We start from the raw sequence: 21,492 nt of genomic DNA on the forward strand, positions 1-21,492 counted from the left end.
ACTAATTCTTACTTATACTCAGCTCCACCGTTACATCCTGCTACAGCTAGGTGGGTTAGGTACCCCAATACCTAACAGCATTCTGTGCATATCTCTTTCTCATTTCATTTATAATGTGGTAATCTAAGGGCTGACTTATCTGTTTCTCCCATGACACCTGGAGAGTTCCGTGGGGAGGGACAATGTTACGCCCATTTAGAATCTCTAGTATATATAGCAGATTACCTAGATCATAGCAAGTGTTCAATAAACGTTTTCTGAATGAAGACACAGATAAATTGAGGACTTGCAGTTCTCCTGGCATGCAGTGTGTACTGAACAAAACATCTCTGTGGATTACGACTAGATAAAATGTAAGAAGTGTGTCTGCCTCTCCTTCAAAATTAATCTAATTCTCACAGCAGAGAACTCAAGCCGCTGGAGAGTGACTTTTTAGTTTTGATCAACAAACTGCTTGCCATGGACAGTGGAGAACTATTGTAGGCTAGTAAGTAGCACATAACGAAGTCAGTGTTTTAGGAACCATCATCAACAATTCTTTTCTCCCACAACACTCCACTTATTTTTATCTTTAAGCTTCTTCCAGAAGGCCTTTTAGCTTGTTAATTGGTTTTTGTCTCTTTCCTCATATTTTAACCATACTTTGCAGCTCTATTATCTCTCTTACATAACAGCTACTAGCTCAGGTATCTATGTCTCTTACTAGATTCTAGTCTCTGGAAGAGTATGACTAAATTCTATTCGTCTGTTCTAGCACCTAGCAGAGTACCTTGCGCTTATCAGACAATCCACAAACATTTGTTAAATTGACCAAAACAAAAAAAAAGTTTCAAGTGTCATTTCTGACAAATGCAAGATTACAAAAGATTTTAAAATAAATAGTTCTCGGGTATTAAAATCAAACAGAAATATACCCTAAGTTGAGTTAAACGTAAGTTAGGATGAAATTTCCCTTAAAATGAAAATCTTATATTTAAATTCTTAAAACTTAATATTTAAGAAAACTTTGTTTCTATATATTATAAAAAAGCTTTAAAAAGAATCAAATAATAAAAATTGTATCATTTTACAATTTTCTCTTTTTTCTTTAGCTGTCAGGAAATCCAGCATCAAATTCAAGGAGAAAAGGAACTGGTGCACTCTAGTACCTTGTAACCTTTCCTCTTAATTCCATTTTAAATATGCCTGACTGTTGTTATTTTACAATTTAAAACTTAAACTTCACATATAAATGTAAAATATTCATTGTCACAGAAAGATACAAAGTAAAAGTATTTTTCTCTCCTCTGTCCCTGATTTAGTCTTATATCCCAAAGAGGCCAGAGCTATCACTGTTAAGTATTTCTTCTGTAGCCTTCCAGAAATATATGATGTACAATCACATTTGTGTTTGTGTGCAGGATACAGTTCCTCTTTTCCTCCTTTTTTACATAAGTGGAGTCATACTCTACATGTGTCTTATTTTTAACTTATAATGTTTCATACATATAATAACATAACTAGCAATATAAAGATTTGTCTCACTTTTCTTAATGGTTGTATTAGACTACTGGTAGATATTTCGTTTATTTTCAGGATGCTGCTGTAAAAATAATGCTGCAATGAAATTTCTATACATACCTTTGCATACTTTATTAATTCAACAAATATTTACTGGGTACCCACTATCTGCCAGGTGTTGTTCTAGGTACTAGGAATAACAGTGAGCAAGACAGACAATAAACAAGTAATACAAATAGTTAAGATTTAATTTCATATAGTGAAAAATGCCACAAAGACAATCAAGAGTGACTTGTGAAGTGTGTAAGAGAAGGTGACTTTTGAGCTGAGATTTGAAAGATAAGAAGCAGCTTGCCATCAGAAGATCTGGAAGAAGTGTTCTTAGCAGGGAAAACAGCAGAACAAAGGCCCTTGGCAAGAATGCGCCTAGCATATTTCAGAAATGCAGAGGAACAGTATGGATAAGAGGTAGGCAGGAGTCAGATCACCTAAGCTCTTAGAAACCTCGGAATATGGACTTTAAGTGTAAAATTAAGCCATTAAGTTAAAGAGTCTAAAACAAGGATGGAAGATCTGATTTTGCTAGTTTATCTATAGTATAAATTCCTAGAAAAGAAATGCTAGGTCAAAAGGTGTGTGGAATTTAAGTTTTGATAGATATTGCTCAAATGACTTCAAAAAACTGCACCTATTTATATGCCTATGAAAAACAAATGTAGGGTGCCTGCTTCTCCAAACCTTAACAATACTGGACGTTACTTTAAAAATCTTAGCCAGGAGGTGAGAAATGATGTAAATTTTAACATCTTTGCCAACAGGTATAAAATTATTCAAACTTGGCTCCAATTTTATCTCTAATTTCTGTTACGTATTTCTCAGTATTATATATTTTAATTTCTCTACAGTAGGAATTTGCCATGACTATTGGAAATAGGCCAGGTAAACAATATAAATAGAACAGCTCTATGAAAGAGTAAGACATAAATACATAACTCACCTCTAGCACAGGAAAACTATATTGCAAAATGACAGTAGTTTAATATTCAGAAATCTCATGTGTTGTTACTCTTCCTCTAATGCAAAATCTACCTACCAACAAAGTTAGTTCTATCTCTTTCTCACAATGCAGGAGAATTTAAAGGGAGCTGAATATACATCTTTGCATACTGGGTGGGCATATCTGTAGGATTCTAAGTTCTTAGAAGTAAATTTGCTGGGACAAGGATTTTTTGCAGTTAAAATATTGATACGTATAAATTACACTGTATTCCAAAAGGTTTGTACTCGTTTCTGTTCCCACCCTAAGTGCGGCAAGTAGAAGACGGTTGGTGTCCTTTACATTTCCAATTACATTCCTAATTCTCTACTTCCTTAAATTAGATGTCTTGATCTCCACAATCAACATTTAAAAATGTAGAAGTTGTGAGATACAGATAATTACTTGCTAAAGCAAGTATAAATTACTAAAGCAAAAAATCTTAAAATGAATTTGGTGCACTTTTATTTGACCAATTATATTTATTCAGGTGATACAAAACTGATATACTTAATGATGGAAAAAAATACTAATAGAAATAACTTTTAAAATTTTCTTGCCTAATCACATCCATAAGTCTTTCATAATAGTTTTTGATTTATTTTGAGACATGTTAATGAAAGATACTATAAAAATGAAAAATACTATTACTAAGTACAGAAGAAAAAATTTAAATTTCAATACTTACAATCATCTAGATCTAGAAGTGAAACATCTTTGGTAAGAGGATTTCTATCTTGCTTTGTTTTGTTTTCTTTCTCCTACAAAATAATAAATATTTCATTTATTGCATGTTCTAGTTAAAAAATCTATAAAGTAGTTTTTAACATTTCAAAACAAACATTTTTTCCTTTGCTTAGTCTTCCAAGGGGAAAAAAAAATCAAATTAAGCTTCTATATGGTTATGTGAAATGTTTTTTTGAATCAAAATTTTTATTTTAGTTGGCACGTGGTATTTCTTCTCTACCATGCAAACTGTTATTTTAAAATATTTTTTATTTAGAGATTAAAAAAGACCTTCAGAAGAAAATTTAAAAGTAAATTTTATAATCTGACAACTTTTTGCTAACATAAAAATCTAATGTGGCTCTTTGGTAGAAAATGTACAAACATTCTCAAAAATAATTTTTAAACAAGTTGATTTAAGAAAAAGAAATGCTTGAACAATACATGCTTAGCTCTGAAATTGTCAATGGGCTTGTGATAGATTAGCCTTTCTGAGATGTAGTTTGTGACAGGCATTGTACTAGGTACTTTATATTTCAACACTGGGTTGCATCAGACTTCTTTTGCCAAAGGTATTCGTTAAAATCTATAAATGATATTTTCAGGCTCTTGCTCTTTAGGGTTGAAAAGAATTCATTTACTTTCTTTTCTGTTTTCCTTTGGGGAGACTAAGTACTCAACCATTTCTGCACATAGTTAATTAGGGCTTCCTCCACCACAAATTTGCTTATTCAGTCTACTATATTTTTGAAATGTGGATACCCATGGACTAGATCCCTAAGCCTGAGGTATTCACAGTTCGGTTAGAGATTCAGAAAAGATGTGTAACCTTAAAAAAAGAAAGAAAAGAAAAAATAAGGCACAGTACTGAGTAGTATTATAAACAATTAAAGACCAACAGGATTAGGGTATTAAATAGATGTATCTGGGTCACCGTTACCTTTATAATGTGTACTTTTTTTTTTTTTACATTAAACCTCTCAAATTGAAGGCCAAAACTTTTTTGCCAAAACATTTTTGTTCACTTATTCAATCATTCATTCATTCAATACATGTGTATAGAATTTTTAACAGATTCTGTGCTAAGCAATGGAAGTAACACAGCCAAGACAGTCTAGTCCCTGCCTTCAGATAACTTGTAATCTACCAAAGGAGTTTATATCTTATTGTTAATGTAAATTACTACAAATATTTTTGAAGTATTCCTCTAACTACAGAAAGGTATCACTAAAGCAAAGTGTACTTTACCATCATTTAAAGTCTACATGGTTTAGAGCTCTTACAACAGTGCATATACATGAACAAAAGCAATACATCAAATAATACATCAGGTAACATTTTTAAATGATTTTAAGTCCTGCTTCTTTTTTCCCTTATGTCAATATAAAGAAAAATTATTTTCAAGGATCATACAATAATACACATTACTAAAAACATCAGCATTGATTTTCTTCTTCAAAATATTTATTTCTGCCACTGAAAACTCCAAAGCATCTAGGTGGGTTTTAATTTTCATTCGTTATTTAAAAACAAAACAAATAATGTTTGCCCCTCTCTCCATACCTGAAATAAATAACAATTTCTAGGATTGGGAAAAAAAATGTTAGTTTTGAAGCTGAAATGTAAAAGTTGCAAGTAACAGAAAAAGGTTCAGAATGAATATGCCATCTCAACAAGAATAACATTCCTGTGAAGAAAGAACATATAACAAAAAGCTTATCACCATGTGACTTATCAAAATGCTATGCTGAGCACAATGGGTGTAGCTTCCTATAAGCTACAATGGTGCATGACTGTCTTTATGGAAATGTAACCTCCCCACCTGAAAAATAAGAAATCTATCAAATCAAGACAAAGTTAAAGCTGGAGGCAAGTCTATATACCTTATTTTCTACTTCACAGCGAGGAGTGTGTAACAATATCTATTAAACACACATCAGGTCACATACAACACAGGACAGAGCTGCATGTGAAACTGGCATAATCTCTTATTAGAAGCCTAAAACAAAAAGAAAAAAGGCTCTCAAAAGGACAGAATTTCATTGACTTTCTGAGTAAAGCAAATAACCAGCGACTGAAATACAACATTAGCAATAGATAATGGTCACTTCTACCGAACTGAAAAAGCCTTGCATTCCAAATCAAGGCTATAAAAAGCCTCGTGATGTGTTTGGCATTCCTCTCTTATATTTCATTTTTCATTTAAAAAAATCCACAGTAAGTTCAAAACATGTTCATACTTAAAGGATCTACTATAAAAATAAAAATCTGAATTCTGAACAAAGAAGTTAAGAGCCCTATTCCATCAAATATTTCTCCATTTGCAATTCATCTTGGTAATAGAGACAGAACCTGGGTAAATGCATATAGGACTTGAGGCAGGAGATTTTTCTTGCTCAATGCATAATTCATGTGCTCCGCCTGCAAAGTGTGTAAAATGAGAATTTCACACTGCAGCATGAGCCATGGAGCTGCAGAGAAAAGGCAGATGAAATCATATTTTACTGTGTGAATTTTATTTCTTACCCTCCCAATATTTATACAAAACCATAACTGACAAACCAAACATACTGACAGATCACCCACTGTTTCCATTGTATTAGTACTTGAGAAGAGATCAGGCAGAAAGATAGACAATTTGTTTTTGTATATTTTTTTAAATAGAGGATTAGGTTTTTAACAGCTGAGTGACTGTATTAGACTTTTATAAGGACAACAGTAACTGATCTTAAAATCTCACTACAAAAAAACGTAGCTATCAATTCATCATCCTCAAATCTCCATTTGTTTCCATGGTATTCGATTATACACCTCAACACATCAACATTTCCAAAAATGAAATACAAAGTCACAGGGTTAAGAAACTGATTTCTGTTTAACATATTTCATTTTAAATCATAAATAAAAGATCCTGGAAATACTTATTAAGCTCCAAATAATACAAACAAAAAATGTAATAATATACCTTGTAACGATTTTAAAAAATCTATTACGCATGTTCATCTTCATGCTGATTGGAAAAAAAAAAAAAGCAAGCAGAAAAGATCTGACACAAAAAGCACCAAAAATGCTTCCTAAGAGGAAACCATTATAAAGAGGTTTGAAATTTAAAACTATAAAACAGGATAAATGGTATGTATAGATTGTCAAACCCACACTATGCTTTGAAACCAACAAAAATTCAAGGCTTATTTCTAGCCTCACAGGGCAAGGCATTTGCATGAAATAGTTTCAGTTAGTTACCAACCAAAGACAATTTAATGACTCTCTTGCCTTCAAGTCATCTAACACATCTTACTTTACAAATCTGAGGCTCACACTTACACTGTGCTTTAAAATAAAAGTACACTGCCAGCAAATTGAGACTTCTATATAAGTTAAAAAGAAGTCTAAACTGTTAAACAAATCTTCCCTATTAGATTATACCTACTTCAATAAGAAAGCCTGCTTAATGGCATTCACTTTGATTTAAAGATCTCAATTGAAGTGAAATGATATTTCTGTTCTGAAGAAATTAAAATATGAACTAAATTGGAAAAGACATAAATTGAAAGAGGCAAGGCTTTGAATTGTCAGAGTAAAACCCAATATTCCACAATCTTCACAGAAGTTATGTAATTGCAACAATCATAAATACTTGGAAAAACACAAGTAAAACTTGTTTCCTACTTCACAAATAGGGCAGACAGCTAATCAGAAAATAGTTCCTTTCACTCTTATCCACAATCTATTCAAACCACATTTATACCCAAGAATTTTTCACACGGTAGATCTTTTATTGAAGCGTATCTTAATATTTACTGACATCTGTACACTAGTCACAAGACCTGTGACCACTCCATGGAGCACGTAAAAGATTTAATTAGCTTCTTTGCACCTCTTAAAAAGGGACTAGCAAAGTTTTGTGAGATCCCTATAATGTGTGAAAGAAACCACTGACAAGAGCATCTCAAACACTGCTAGGTATATACAGACAGTACTATTTTTCCCAAAGCTAGTACACATATTAATCTTTGATTCAAATATGGAAATGCTCTTAATGCTATTAGGTGCAAGTATATTAAATATATTATTTTTCCATCGATAGATTATTATGCTTTATACACAGTTTATGTAATTAAAATGCTGTTAATATTTATAAGGAAAATACATTAAATTATTCACAATAAATTACAATTATGACTTAACATTTTTATTTTTTTAATCACGGCTTATCTAAATCTTCAGCAGTTGGTGCATAGACACTGAAGATATAATCAGAACTACTCCATCAGTTAAGGTGTGAAGAGTGGGACTAACAAGGTGATGGTGGAAATAACTATAGTCAGTGGGAACACTCTAACTTACTGGCTGGTAATAAAAACACTGAAGTCTAGGTTCAATAAAGAAAAAAACAACCCTGGCAACTTAAAAAAATATTTTAAGTAAAAATTTTACCATCTGTTCGACACATAATTTTAACTACAAGCAGAATATAACTTAATTATATCAGTAAAACACAGGATAAAGTGATATAAATCTCTTCCTGATTTAATGTAGCCTGTATTACTAATTCTTTTCTCCACGCTTCTGTGTAAACAAACAAAGTTTCCTAAACACCGTGTGAAGTACTGAAAACACGGAACTATTAAAACTAATTTTGTTACAGGTATCATTTAGGGCAAAATAACTAGTTCATAAAAAGGATTAGACTCACATTAAAATATTTATTAAATTTGGTTCAGAAAAGAACATCTACAAAGAAAAATATGCTTGCCCATCAAAATAATTTTAACTGAAGAGAAAGATAATTTTCTTTGGTCATTACTGACAATATCTGACTTCAAACAAGGACATCTCCCAATCAATAACAGAAACAAACAAACATGACACCAGAATGCATGACGGCAGTTTCGTGTCTTATGGATATGCTAGGGTATGGTGCTGAATGACAAACACTTTCGGAACATAAACAATTCAACAGTGGTTCTCACCCTCTTGACTGTCCCTACACCATTCACATGAGTAATACCCTCTAGTCAGTAATATCCCTCATTCCATGCAGTCATTCTCAACTAGGAGAAGTGGAGGGACTACCCTTGATATAAGGCCACTTTCTCCTCAGCTTATATTTTCTGTAATAAGAGAAATGATGTAAAAGGAAGAACAAAGGCACAGAAACAGAAAAGCATACAGCATAAGAACCACAAATAGTCCACTGGGATTGGAACACAAAGAAGGTTAAGACTGGAAAGGTAGGTTTGGACATGCTAGCCTGAGGAGTTTACTGAACTCAAATGACAATGAGGCATCATTATAGTTAACTTTGACATTAATCTGGCAGCTGTAGAGAAGGACTGGGGTTGGGGAAGTGTCTGAGAATGACCAAAGGCAATGGTCTATGGGCAAGGTCATGAAGAGCTGATCTACAATGGTGGTGGTAGGAGAAGAAAAAACAGATATCAAAAATAATACACAGGATCTCTAAGACTTGGCAACTGTGTACACATATAGGATGAGGGAGGGGTCAAGGACAATTATGGGTCTACAAATCTGGGAGAACAGAAAGCACGCTGGTACCAAATGACAGATCATGTCTTTGGGCTATATTGGGTTTGGGAAACCAGCATTTCCTAAGAGGTCTAAGAATTTGGTTTGAATTTGGGAAGAAAAGTTACAGTTGTAGGGATTTAGTTAGAGATATTACCATGGAAGTAATTCAGATAAATGTTTTAGCTGAGGCTACAAGAGTTAATGAGGGACTTCCCTGGTGGCACAGTGGTTAAGAATCCACCTGCCAATGCAGGGGACACGGGTTCGAGCCCTGGTCCAGGAAGATCCCACGTGCCACAGAGCAACTAAGCCCGTGCACCACAACTACTGAGCCTATGCTCTAGAGCCCGTGAGCCACAACTGCTGAAGCCCACACCACCTACAGCCCATGGTCTGCAACAAGAGAAACCACTGCAATGAGAAGCCTGCGCACTGCAACGAAGACCCAATGCAGCCAAAAATAAATTAATTTAAAAAAAAGAGAGTTAATGAGTTTCACAATAGTAAATTGTAGAGGAAAAAAAGGACTAAATTAATTCATATCAATTAATATTTTTGAAAAAATGTGTACTAATAAGCACTAACTTCGGGGCAATGTTCACACTTGGGTGTCAGAAGGAGGTAAAAAGTGAGGCAACCAAAAGATTAAAGGGTCAGAAAAGTCAGAAGAAAAAGGATGCAGAGAATTTCAAGTAGTAGGGGAATAGTCATATAAAAAGACAGAGAAGGATAAACTAAGAGAAGGTCACTGGGTTTGGAGAAAGATCACGGCTGACTTTTTCAGAGAACAATATCTGTAGGAAGTGACAGGAGTAGAAACCAATTTAAAAGGGACTAAGAAATAATTGGGTTAAGAAGTAGTGGCTGGAGAATATCTAGATTATTCTTCTGAACTCTCACTTTCACACATTCTCTCTGTTTTTCTCTTCCACTCCCTTCCCCTCTCTTTAAATGCTAGGAAAGCCTTGAGTGCTTTGGTTGGTGCAGGAGAAATTAATGAAAAAAGAGACTGAAGGCACAATGGACCCAGATGATTATCCACAAAACAAGGCCAAAAGGAAATAGGACTTATTCTCAGCTATGTGGATAGGGATAGCTTACTCAAAGCTCCATTCAAAGAAAAAGGAGGAGGGTAAATAGAGATTGTGTGTCAGAGAGCACAGAGGTGGGATATGCTTACAGTGAATGTCAGCTCAGTCTTCTGCAAAAAGTAGATGGGATCACAGGCTGCAGGTAAGGGGTCACACCTGAACGTTAATTCCTAACTTGAATGGTATAAAAAGAATTGGAAAATGCAGGAGACATAAGAGTTACAAAAAATTTTCGGTTCCTTTTAGCACTGGTTTCTGTAACTCTAATACTGTTGGTCTCTCAGGGAATTAATGTTCAAGTTAAAAAATGTTAACACTGCTGTTTTATATTTATACAGGGCTTTACATTGATCTTTCACATTTGATTTTTTTGTAATAGCACTTGAAAAAAGCAGAGTAGGTAGTAGCATTTCTACTTTATAGATGAGGAAACTGAAGCATAAAGATATTATCTTCCAACAAGGAGAACATTATACCTATCTCATAGGACCACCATAAAATGAACTGTTTTTAAAGCCATATATTCAAGATACCCTCAAATTCCCATTTTCATGCTCGATATCCCCAAAATACATTGTCCAAGTGAAAGAAAAGGAAGAGAGAGAGTAAAAGTATAGATTTAGCTGGGCTGCAGATTTAAGGCAGATGAGTTTGCAGCTCTAACATACTGTCATGCTAAATTAAGGTAAAGCACCCACCATCTGCCTTCATTACTCATAATTTAGAGCAGAAGCCACAACACTTGGTGCAAGGAGGACTTTCCTACAATTATAGAGTTGCCCATTATTAGAAAACTGGTACACTTGTAATTGCATGGTACACTTCAAATCACTCAGAAAGAAATAGAAAAAAAAAATAGTTATGGTGGCTCCAAGGTGGAGAATATAAATTAAAACAAACAAGCTTATCTGCCTGTTACTGACAGGAAAGGCATTATAATATAGAGAAAATAAACTATATAAGCAAAACACATAGACATAAAACTATCAACAATGTGAGTAAAACCTGAATTTCTCAAGAGTCTTGGCTCACTGCATTACTTTGAAATTTTATACTGATTTTCTACAGTAAAATATTTTCAACTATTAAGAGATTTAATCTGATCGTTGAACGCACCAAAGAAGAAATAAATTGAATCTCTGAGCTGGGGTACCTCTGTGGCATTCTAATGGGGTCCCCTAAAGCCCAACACTATATAGGCACTAAGGTCTACCATTTTTCAACTTCTACAAAACTTCATAAGAACAACTCACTTTAATTCCACCCATTTCCCATTACTTAATTTCTTGTTTGGTCATTTTAAAAAACACAGATTTCTTACTCTGGGTTTATTTTCAATTTCTAAGGCTCCTTTATTTAATTAATTATTTAATTTTTTAATAAGTGGTTTTTAAAATTAATTAATTAATTAATTAATTTTTGACTGCCTTGGGTCTTTGTTGCTGCACGCGGGCTTTCTCTAGTTGTGGCGAGCAGGGGCTACTCTTTCTTGCGGTGCACGGGCTTCTCATTGCGGTGGCTTCTCTTGTTGCAGACCATGGGCTCTAGGTGAGTGGGCTTCAGTAGTTGTGGCATGTGGCTCAGTAGTTGTGGCTCTCAGGCTCTAGAGCACAGGCTCAGTAGTTGTGGCGCACGGGCTTAGTTGCTCCGCAGCATGTGGGATCTTCCCGGACCAGGGCTCGAACCCGTGCGCCCTGCACTGGAAGGTGGATTCTTAACCACTGTGCCACCAGGGAAGCCCTAAAGCTCCTTTATTTTAAATAACATCTTAAGCTTTTTGTAATTTAAGTAGGAAATGAGAGGATATCCAACTCACTGTGTGATAAGTTTTTATAAGAGGCCAGATTAATAAACCTAAAAATCTCTAAGATTTTATGTGAATATTTGAAAAATAAAAAGCCTAGATTACATACTACACAGATATGTTTTAAATATAAATTCAAGTTTCAAATAGGTTTTACAATATTCAAGAATATTTGAAATAAGGTAAGACAAATACTAGCTAATTTTTAAGCATGCTTGTTCTTTTTTTTTTTTTTTAAATACGCTTATTCCTTAACAATAAATCTCTGGATGGAGGAGGGCAATTATTACTTTGATGAATTTATTTTCATATTTGGCTACTCAAATAACATTAAAGAAATTCACGTTACCAAAACAAGTAAGTGATAAATATAGGTTAAAAAGAAACTGAATTCAATAATGGGCAAGGTGTGACCATATTTTCAACATATGGAATAATACATTTATTTATAAAAACCACTGCATTTGAAACCTAGCAACACCATGATCCATTTATAGGCAGGGAATAATAATTAAAGATCAGAAAGATAATGTATTAGGTCTGAATTGTGTATTAAAAACTACACTTTTCCAATTCATGGTTTTATTTTTTGCTGCTAAGCAGACAACTTCTGGTGTTACAAATATTAACCCAAAAAGCGTAATCATTCTGTTATAAGTGGTTCTTGCATTTGTTTTAAATATATGGCTACTGCATTTTTATTAACTATTAAAGAATGCATACTCTTTAATTAAACCTTTAAAAATATTCTATTTCCAAATGCCTAATATTTTTTTAAAAAGCATATTAGTTTCAATTTCTTATGATGCATGCATGTACATTTATATTTCTTTGCTCAATACTATCTCTGTGACTTCCCTTTACTTCCCCTTTGGCAAAAGCCTCCCTTGTCACATCACAGCCAAGAACAAAAAAGTCATACTCATAACACTGAGGTCTCTAATTTTTGTTGGAAGGGTGAGGTTAAAAAAAGTTTCTAACTTCTTTGCAGAGTTGAATTATAAGGGAAGCGATAATCTAGAAAAAAACAAAATAAAATCACAGGTGTGGATGAATAAAGATGGTGTTTATTTTAGTTGTCAGTGACATATTAAATTCCTTGCCTGGTTTCTTGATTCTCAACAAAACACAAATTTTCAGAAATATTTATTCGTAATTGGGAAAAGACTATAAGACTATTTATTTTCAGTTACAAAAATTTGTAATCTCTTACCTTAGTAACTTTTCTGGATTCAGATTCACTTTCTGATTCTGATTCTGATGCAGAATCTGAAGAACTGTCTTCTATTGAACTAGATTCAGCATTGGAAGAATCTGAAGTTTTAGAGTTTTCATTTTCCTTATCCACATCTTCAGAATCACTAATCAGAATAACAAATTTTGAAATATTAGATACTTATATAAACAAGCTTAAGTAGTTTGAAAAAACAAATGACAAGTGTTACCATTTGTCCATTTTGCCTGTGAACCAAAATCTTTATAGAGAAGTGTATTTCACTGAGAACCATTTCTTTTTAGTGTACAGAAAGACAGTAAAAATGGTTTTAAAATTCCAGAACATGTTAATGAAATGAGGAAGGTAGTATTACCTATAACCAAATAAATCAGAACCCATTCAAAACTAATTATACCACATCACACACAGTTCAAATGCAAAAGGTTATAAAATAACACTGAATGATATAATAAATAGAAAATAATTAAATGTTTGATTTACCAGAAATACACATTAGGTGCTAACATTAACTTCAAAGATAGGCTGATTTTAAAATGCTGTTTCAAAATACTAAGTATTCATTAATAAATTTAAATATTTATACATCAACTTTTGCTGAAACAGAGTTGCATTTTATAGATTTTTCTGTCCAAGAAAATTATTAACATATGTCCCCTAGTGTGACCCTTAAACATATTATATGAGAAAATGTTAACTGGTTTAAAACAGAATTCTTCTAATGTTCTAAGTCTTACTAAGAATGTAAGATAATCAGATATAAAGTTTTAAAATACCAAACGATCAAATCTAAGTGCTGATGCTATCCATTCATTTGTTCACTCGCTCCCTTACTTAACAAATATTTACTGACTGCCCACCATATTGCTGGCACTATGTTAGGTGCTAAGGATAACAGAGGTTAGTAAGATACAGATGATCTCTATGTACTCCCTTATAGAGTCTACCGTCCATTGGAGGATACAGAGAAGTAAGCTGGCAGTGACAATAAAGCATGGAAAATAATAAGTAATAAAGTATACTGTGTCATGAGAACACCTGGAGAAGCATCTAAACAAACCTGACCGAGAGTGGGAATGCTTCTAGAGGAAGAGACACATGAGTTGAAAAAGAGAAATAAGGCAGGCAGAGGCAAGGGAAGTAGGTCTCCAAGAAGAGATAACATGTAAGATAGCCAAAAGGTCTTCTCTCAGGGGAAAAGAGATGCCTTGTTGTCTTTTTTATTTGCTCAAATTTGAAGGTCTAGTTCTCTTTACCATGTGTGTGTGTGTGTGTGTGTGTGTGTGTGTGTGTGTGTGTGTGTGTATTGTTTTAAAAATCCACTTCGTTAAAAAAAAAAAAATCTATCTTGTGCCAAAGAGTACTAGGCACTTCATAAGCAACTATCTAATTCAGATGTTCTAACATATTCTTACTGGGCGCATTATTATCCTATAATATTCAGGAAAGTTAAGTAACTTGCTCAAGGACACATAGCCAGGAGGGGTGGAATTAGAATTTAATCTCGAGTCTGTCTTACTATAAAGACCATATTTTCTCCACTACCCAATATGAAAATACTTTGGAGTATTTCCCTTCAATGAAAATACTTTGGAGTATAAAACTCAAAGTTAGTCATAAATAGTTATGATTACTAAAGGGTGGCTTTGAAGATACTTAAAGCCCCTCAGCTTTAAAAAATTATCATATAGTTATACTGGCAAAGTTTTTAAAAAAAATTCTAAGAGACAAGCAGAAAAACACACGGGGAGGGAGAGTGGTGAGGCAAGGAAGACTCGATATTTCCCTGAATTGAATTTTGTGGAGGAAATATGATTGCTATTTATTAAACATGGAGTCATGGTAACATCTCAGAACACATGTAATTATATTTGACGACTAAAACGTATGTTGTTGTTTTTTCTTCCCCTAGCAAAGAATGGCAATTTATTATCCCCCACTTAATGGTTAAAACATGTACTTAAAAATATAAGGTTTAGAATGTATCTGAGATTTCCTTTCGTATAATAAACAATTTTTAAAAATTCAAACATGGGTTAAAAAAAGTCTATTTGTGAAGAAAAAAGAATGAAACTAATACAATTTATGATTATAAATTTCTAGTATATTGACTTTTGCTATTGGAAAGGATATTTAGTGCACTGAACATAACTTCCCTTTCTAAGAAATAAGACACTTTTTATAAACTATGTAATTATAGATATTCTGATATTAAACTAGAAGCACAGAACTTCTAAGAAAAGGTTACTACAAACCAAGTAACTCGCTTGCTGCAACAAGTGAATGATTCTGAATATATTTAACTTCTAGCCTTTAAGATAAGATTTTGAAGGTAAAAGTGTTATTTTGCTTTGCATCACTCAATTTTGATGGGTAATTATTGTTTACCTTACTGCTTAGAGTTTCAGATGTTAATCTAATGAAAAGAATTTACTGGTAACTAGCTTTTTAACTTTGCAATGATGAAAAGCCTGTATTAATTTAACCTACAGATTTCATTTGTTCTGAACAGGAAAAACAATATAAATCACTTTTAAAATCATTAAATCCTGACTTAAATTAATAAAGTCATAATTAGAGCATTATGCTGTGTTTGTTATGGAAGTGGCAGGGCGAGCTGCTTTAATTACTGTCTGTAATAAAAGGAGCAGAGAGCGTACTGTGCCCCAATCAGTGCTGTCAGCCAAGACTGAGCTAGGCTGCAAGCTCGTCAAGTGCGCGGGCAGCAGGCTCCCAGGGAAAGGGCCATCGTGTCTGCAGAGGCCAGTCACTGACAGCAGTGGGGAAAACAGACTCAGACAATCCAAGGTATCAGCCCCAATTACTCAAAATTTTAATGACACTTTAATACATGATCATGTTGTTGATAATGGGAGATCTTAAAAAGTGCTAACACTTAAATATCTTATGACCGTCTTCCTTCACAGCCCCTGACTCTAATATTTGGATCATAATCTTTTTAATATAACATTATTTAGAAAAATCAATTGTCTTAGTTACATAATGGCAAAGTGTTGAAGGATTTAATTTTCACCCTCAGCAAAATTGCTTCAAAAGGTAATTAAGTGTTTCATACCATCTGCTTGATCACTTAACTCAGCCTTCCAAGGTTACACCAATTTTCAAAATGTAACCCCAAGATTTTCTCAAGTTCAAAATGAAAACTGAGCATTACAAGTAAGAGAATAATATGAATTAGTATTTTAAATTAATATTACAAGATTTAAAATCTGTTTGGGAAAAAAAACCACACACACACTTATTTTCTCACTCAATGTTAGACCGAGGGAAAAGACCAAAGAATGTTTTTGAAGGAAATTCTGACAAAATAATTCACCTTTTTCCTTTGGTTTTGGAGTTCTTCTTGGCTGCTCTTTTGTTTTCTGCCTCTGACCCACTTCCACTCTCACTCTCGTGCTCACTGGAGTCCTCACTGCTGTCTCCTTCGTCATCTTGTTCCCCACTTTCACTTCCAGATTCACTCTCTGAAAAAAAGATATCCAGATGCTCCTTGATTTATAGCCATTTAATTATACATAAGGACACAAGTAAGTGTCAATGATGCTGAATTTTAGTTTAGTGGACCCCAGGTGTTCCACATTTCCTATTTCTGCCCTCTGGTCACTTAGACTCCTGAACCCTGCGGCAGGGTAAGCATGGCGGGACTCCAATGCACAGAGAAGGCACTCTGCTAGTGAGTGGGGAAAGGCAAAGAAAAGATCAACCAACTAAACCAAAGTGAGCCTATCTTGCTCTTCAAACCCATAAGTATTTTAGCTATGGCAAAAACTTTTTATTTAAAGAATGATTATGAGCATGATATAAGAATAAGAAATAATTTTAATTCCTCTACTTATAATGAGAAATTTTATTTAGAGAAAAGGAAGGGATTGTTGAATTTTCTTAGGAACCAATTTTGCGAGGGAAATGAGTCATTCAAATCATCTTCAAAAATTCCTAAATTCAAAGGCAATAAAGCAACATCACTACCTAAAAAGCACTTATTTTAGCTAGTATAGGAGTCTTCCGTAGGTCAAAGAAATGATAAAGTTACACTGAGGCACTATATAGTTAAATGTTTTATGAATAAATTATGGTATACTAGGGCTTTTGCAGAAGTGATATACTTATATCTATATATAAGTATATTTATGTGTATTTTAAACATGAAGCATAATTTTTTTACTAGTTGAAATGATTATAGGTGCAGAGTTGTATCCTAGATAAGAGGACAAACTGTTGTCCTGGCCTATGATCTATCTGATGAAATGTCCTCAGGCAGGAATGTAACCTCTAATTAAAACAGTATTCTAATAGGTAAATAACAGCTACTTTATGAGGATTAATTCATGTATCACAGCGAAAAGCTAGGAGTGCCTATATTCTTTTGGAACAGCTTGAAGTGGTTATAAGCATGAGTTCTCAAGCTGGAATGTCCGAGTTCAAACCCTGGCCCTGCCGTGTACCAAGCTGTAAGACTGAGCAAGTTATTCAGCCTCTCTGGGTCTCAGTTTTCCTTTCAGCACAGGCTACTTCAAAGAGCTGTTGTGAAGATTAAATGATTTGAAACACGTAAAGGTGATTAGGACACAACAGTGCCTGCCACATGGTAAGGCACTCTATCATCAGCTTTTACAGACAGCAAAATTTATTTTACCCAAACTTTACAAAGGCAAAACAAAACTGCTGAATAAAAATATTTTGAATTTGTTGTGATATCAAAGTTAAGCACACGTACATATTAACTTAGATAAATCGTTTATGCTATAAATAAATAAACAAATAAATAAGAAAGTATAGCATCTAAGTTACTTTCTCATGTTATTACATGGGAGTTCAACATGAATCTGGATCCAGTTCATTTCAGGCACTGTTTATTTAAATTTTCAAGTTAGGTAAATCCTTGAGGAAATTCATTTATCCTCAAGAAGGCATGCTCACTTGAAAAAAGCTGGTAACTTCTAATGAGAAAAGTTCTCTCTTTCCTCTGGTAACCAGAATGGAGCTCTGACATATGACTCCCTATTATAAGTACTCAGATAATCCCATGAAAAGCCATAATGTTAATGGAATACTTCAAATATGTATTGAAAAAGGTTAGACTCTAAACAGACAGGAGCTTGTGAATAAATGGGATGGAGACAAATATCTATATGAAACACTCAACTACACAACATGTCTTTCTCAATGGTCTATATCATTCCTGAAATTCCGTATTTTTTAGCATTAACTCTTTGGATTGAAGTAATTTCCCCCATTTTTCAGCATATTACTTCAGAAGGTAATACACCACAGATTAACTTATCGGATACTGAAAACAAAGATTTTGACGGGAAACAGAGGAAAAAATGAATGAATTACCTTAATGTCAAGTAATGGATGACCAAGTAATAGTGAGCAGCCCTGGCTTCCCAAGGAATAAAGGTTTTATAAGAAAGAGATGTCATTTGGTCTTGGATCAGATAAGTTTACTAGGCTAACTGTTAATAAGAGTATGTAACTCCTATATATACTTTATTATGCAAATCACTCAGACTTTCAGTATTGAAGAGACTTAAAAAGCATCTAACTCTACCCCTTCATTTATCAGATGTAGAGAAGGTAAGTGCCTTATTCAATTTGCCTGGCTAAAACTCAGGACTTCTAGATCCTTCCTGTTTAGTATTTTTTTCATTGCATGTGGTTGCCCTCAATCTTTTCAGCTCTTCGTTTCTTTATAATACACAAGAGATTTATTAATTTTAGCTTTCATGTAGAAGTAAAAGAGTAAAAAATGGATAAGAACAGACTGCTCAAGGTTAAAAATAAACTTTACATTTTATTGGGGGTTGGCTATAAAGTTCGTTTGGGTTTTTCTGTAACATCTTACAGAAAAATCCGAATGAACTTTTTGGCCAATCCTATACAAAAGAAAAGTTACTTTTAAAGGCCCCACTAAAGGCTTATCAAATATAAAATTACATTTTTCAATATGCTAATGAATATCACAGGCAGTGTGGGTTAGATTCAGAAAAGCATGCGTTCCCGTTTCAATTCTATCATTTATTAGTTGTGGGTCCAAGAGGCAATGTCAAATGAAAAGGCGTTAGAAATTACTTTGAAAACAGTGATATGTTAAGTGAAAGGAATTATTGTAATGGTATAAACTTCATTTAAACCAGCCTGTTGAATATTATGTTCTAGGCCTTATTGGTCTATAGGAAGCACAGCATATAAGCTATAGTGAACAATGTTTTTCAATGAATTAAAACCCCACCACTGTCACTGCTGCTCTCAGAAGAGTCCTCCTCCTCCTCCGCAGATTCAGAATAAAATTTCTTATCAGGATTCTCTTTCTTTGCTTTTCCTGCTGGGGTCCATTCTTTTGCCTGATTAAAAAAAAAAAAAAAGTAAAAATGTAAATATCAATGACTTCTCATTAAGGGATTCAGTCTTCAGGTAAACTAGTCATTCAGAATAGTCTGTGAACCCAGAAGGAAGTTTAAAGCCGCAACAGAGAAGGCAACTCTGAGAATCCTGACACTGGTTTGTTCCCCTCTACCCCTAAGCAGAGGGACATAAACTCTCACTCAGAGCCTATTACGTTAGATCAACAACCTTGTTTTAACATATGATTTTAAACACTTGTGTATTCTTTGGTCTACAGAAGATTTAAACTAAAGTAAGACAGTCTTGAAGAGATGAGGGCAATTAGAGGCAGACATAGTAACAGCAGTAAGAAATTCAAGTTCACAGCTTGATACTGAGGTAAAAGAAAAAAAGAAAGAAAATACTTAGTGTAGGCAATAAATGGCCCGTACCATCTCAACAGCCTGAACCTTGGGGTACCTTGGGGTTCTATCAAGACAGAATCTTGGCTTCTGTCTTTCTCTTCTATCCTAAACATCTAATGCATCAAGAAAGCCTATAACCACCACCTTGGTCAGAGCTCTGTCTCTCCCGGATTACAACAGTCTCTAACCGGCTGTGTTGTATCTATGCCCACCTCCCATCCCCCATTCCAAGCTGGCTCAACACAGCAGCTAGAATGATTTGATTAACTCTAGTCAAGTCCCTCTTTGTCTGAAATGCTGCAAAAGGCCTCCCATTCACTCAGAAAAAATGAAGTTCTTACAGCACTCTGCTCAGCCCTACGTGCCTGAGGTCCTCTTGGTCCTCTCACGGCTGCTCCCCCTCCTGCCCACTCCCCTCCGGCCACTCCTTACAGTGTCTTCAAACACCCCAGGCATGCTCCCCTCTTCAGGCCTTTCCCCAAAGCTGTTCCTACTGCCAATATCCTCCCCCAACAAGACTTGCGTGGCCCATTCCCTCACCTCCTTCAATTCTCTGTACAAATGCCACCTCAGGGAGGACCACTCTACTTAAAATTCCAACCTCCCATGCCTGGTACTTCTGATGTTCCTTTGCTCTAGTCTTTTTTTTTGGTCACGGCACTTATTACTTTCTAACATACTACTGTATACAATTTGTATATTTAACTGTCAGTCTATCCCTGCTAGAATGTCAGCTTCTGGAGAGCAGAGATGTTTGAATATTTTGTACACGGATATACCTTAAATGTGTCTGGCACAGTGATCATTAGTTGGGTGATAGCACCTTAAAAACTTTAATACAGTGGGCTAAAGTAAAAGAAATTTTTTTCATAAGTGTGACTTTGATTCATTAAGAAAAAATTAAATGCTTCATACACTCTCTTTTAAAGGGCAAGAAAATGTATATTTTTTAAAAGGTCAAGAACGGTTAAGACTCATTTATTTATCACACTTTTGAGCTTCTACTATGTGCTAGCCTGCTAGAGTAACATTTTGTTGTAAAGAAATTTATAGTAGGATAGAGGTTCTTATTCAAGAGGGGTTCTCAGCACTGGATATATGTCAGAATCACCTGAGAATATTTTTAAAATACTAATAACAAAAATAAAAATACTAATACTAAAAAAGCTAATGCTTGGGATTCACTTCCTAAGATTCTGATTTAATTGGTCTGGTGCAGGTCTGACATAGGTTTGTTTTGTTTATAGAGCTCCGTATGATTATAGTGTACAGCTAGGTTTGAAAACCACTGATCTAGAGGGCTTATGGGCTTAAGATATGTTGCTTAAAAGGATAAGCTTCAGTAACTTGGAAAACTACTATCTGGACAATAATAGAAAAATAAGTAAAAATTACTCAAATATATTTGAATAAGATACTAACATAAGATCAGCAGTATTCCTTTCTTTTTTATGTATATTTAAAATGCTCTGTCCTCCAGTTACAAATAAAGATAGTATTCTATAAACAAATTTCTCCTATATTTAGTGAACAGTGAAGTTCATATTTTTCTTAAGTCCAAACAAGTAATATTTTTCTGAAGGCTAGTAAAAAGTGTGTAAAGTCAATTTATAGGAAAAAAATTACTTAATTAGACTATGGCTTTCAGGGTAAGACTGAGTCAACATATAAGGAAAATCAGGCTCCTATGCTCAAAGGGGTATATTATTTTGACATGGCCATGGACTCTCTATTCATGGAATTTTAGGTTTTAAAGGGTAAAGACTAACAATAAAAATATTTTACTTTTTGTTATG

The 21,492-nt window shown here is 34.1% G+C and overlaps 1 protein-coding gene across 6 annotated transcripts in view; it reads right to left on the reverse strand.

The window, feature by feature from the left end:
• AP3B1 (adaptor related protein complex 3 subunit beta 1) overlaps positions 1 to 21,492 on the reverse strand; it is a 276,078-nt gene that overhangs the window by 78,580 nt on the left and 176,006 nt on the right. For all 6 annotated transcript variants that reach the window (XR_009539505.1, XR_009539506.1, XM_060143161.1 and 3 more), the window contains exons 18-21: positions 19,180 to 19,291; positions 16,261 to 16,408; positions 12,903 to 13,050; positions 3,225 to 3,297 (exon numbers count right to left, since the gene is read on the reverse strand). Coding sequence is in view for 4 of the 6 variants with exons in the window: in XM_060143161.1 (XP_059999144.1) it covers positions 3,225 to 3,297; positions 12,903 to 13,050; positions 16,261 to 16,408; positions 19,180 to 19,291 (481 nt within the window). In the remaining 2 variants the exon portion in view is untranslated. The remainder of the gene's footprint in view (positions 1 to 3,224; positions 3,298 to 12,902; positions 13,051 to 16,260; positions 16,409 to 19,179; positions 19,292 to 21,492) is intronic.

This window comes from Lagenorhynchus albirostris, chromosome 3, assembly GCF_949774975.1.
Source record: "Lagenorhynchus albirostris chromosome 3, mLagAlb1.1, whole genome shotgun sequence".
Lineage (NCBI taxonomy): Eukaryota > Metazoa > Chordata > Mammalia > Artiodactyla > Delphinidae > Lagenorhynchus > Lagenorhynchus albirostris.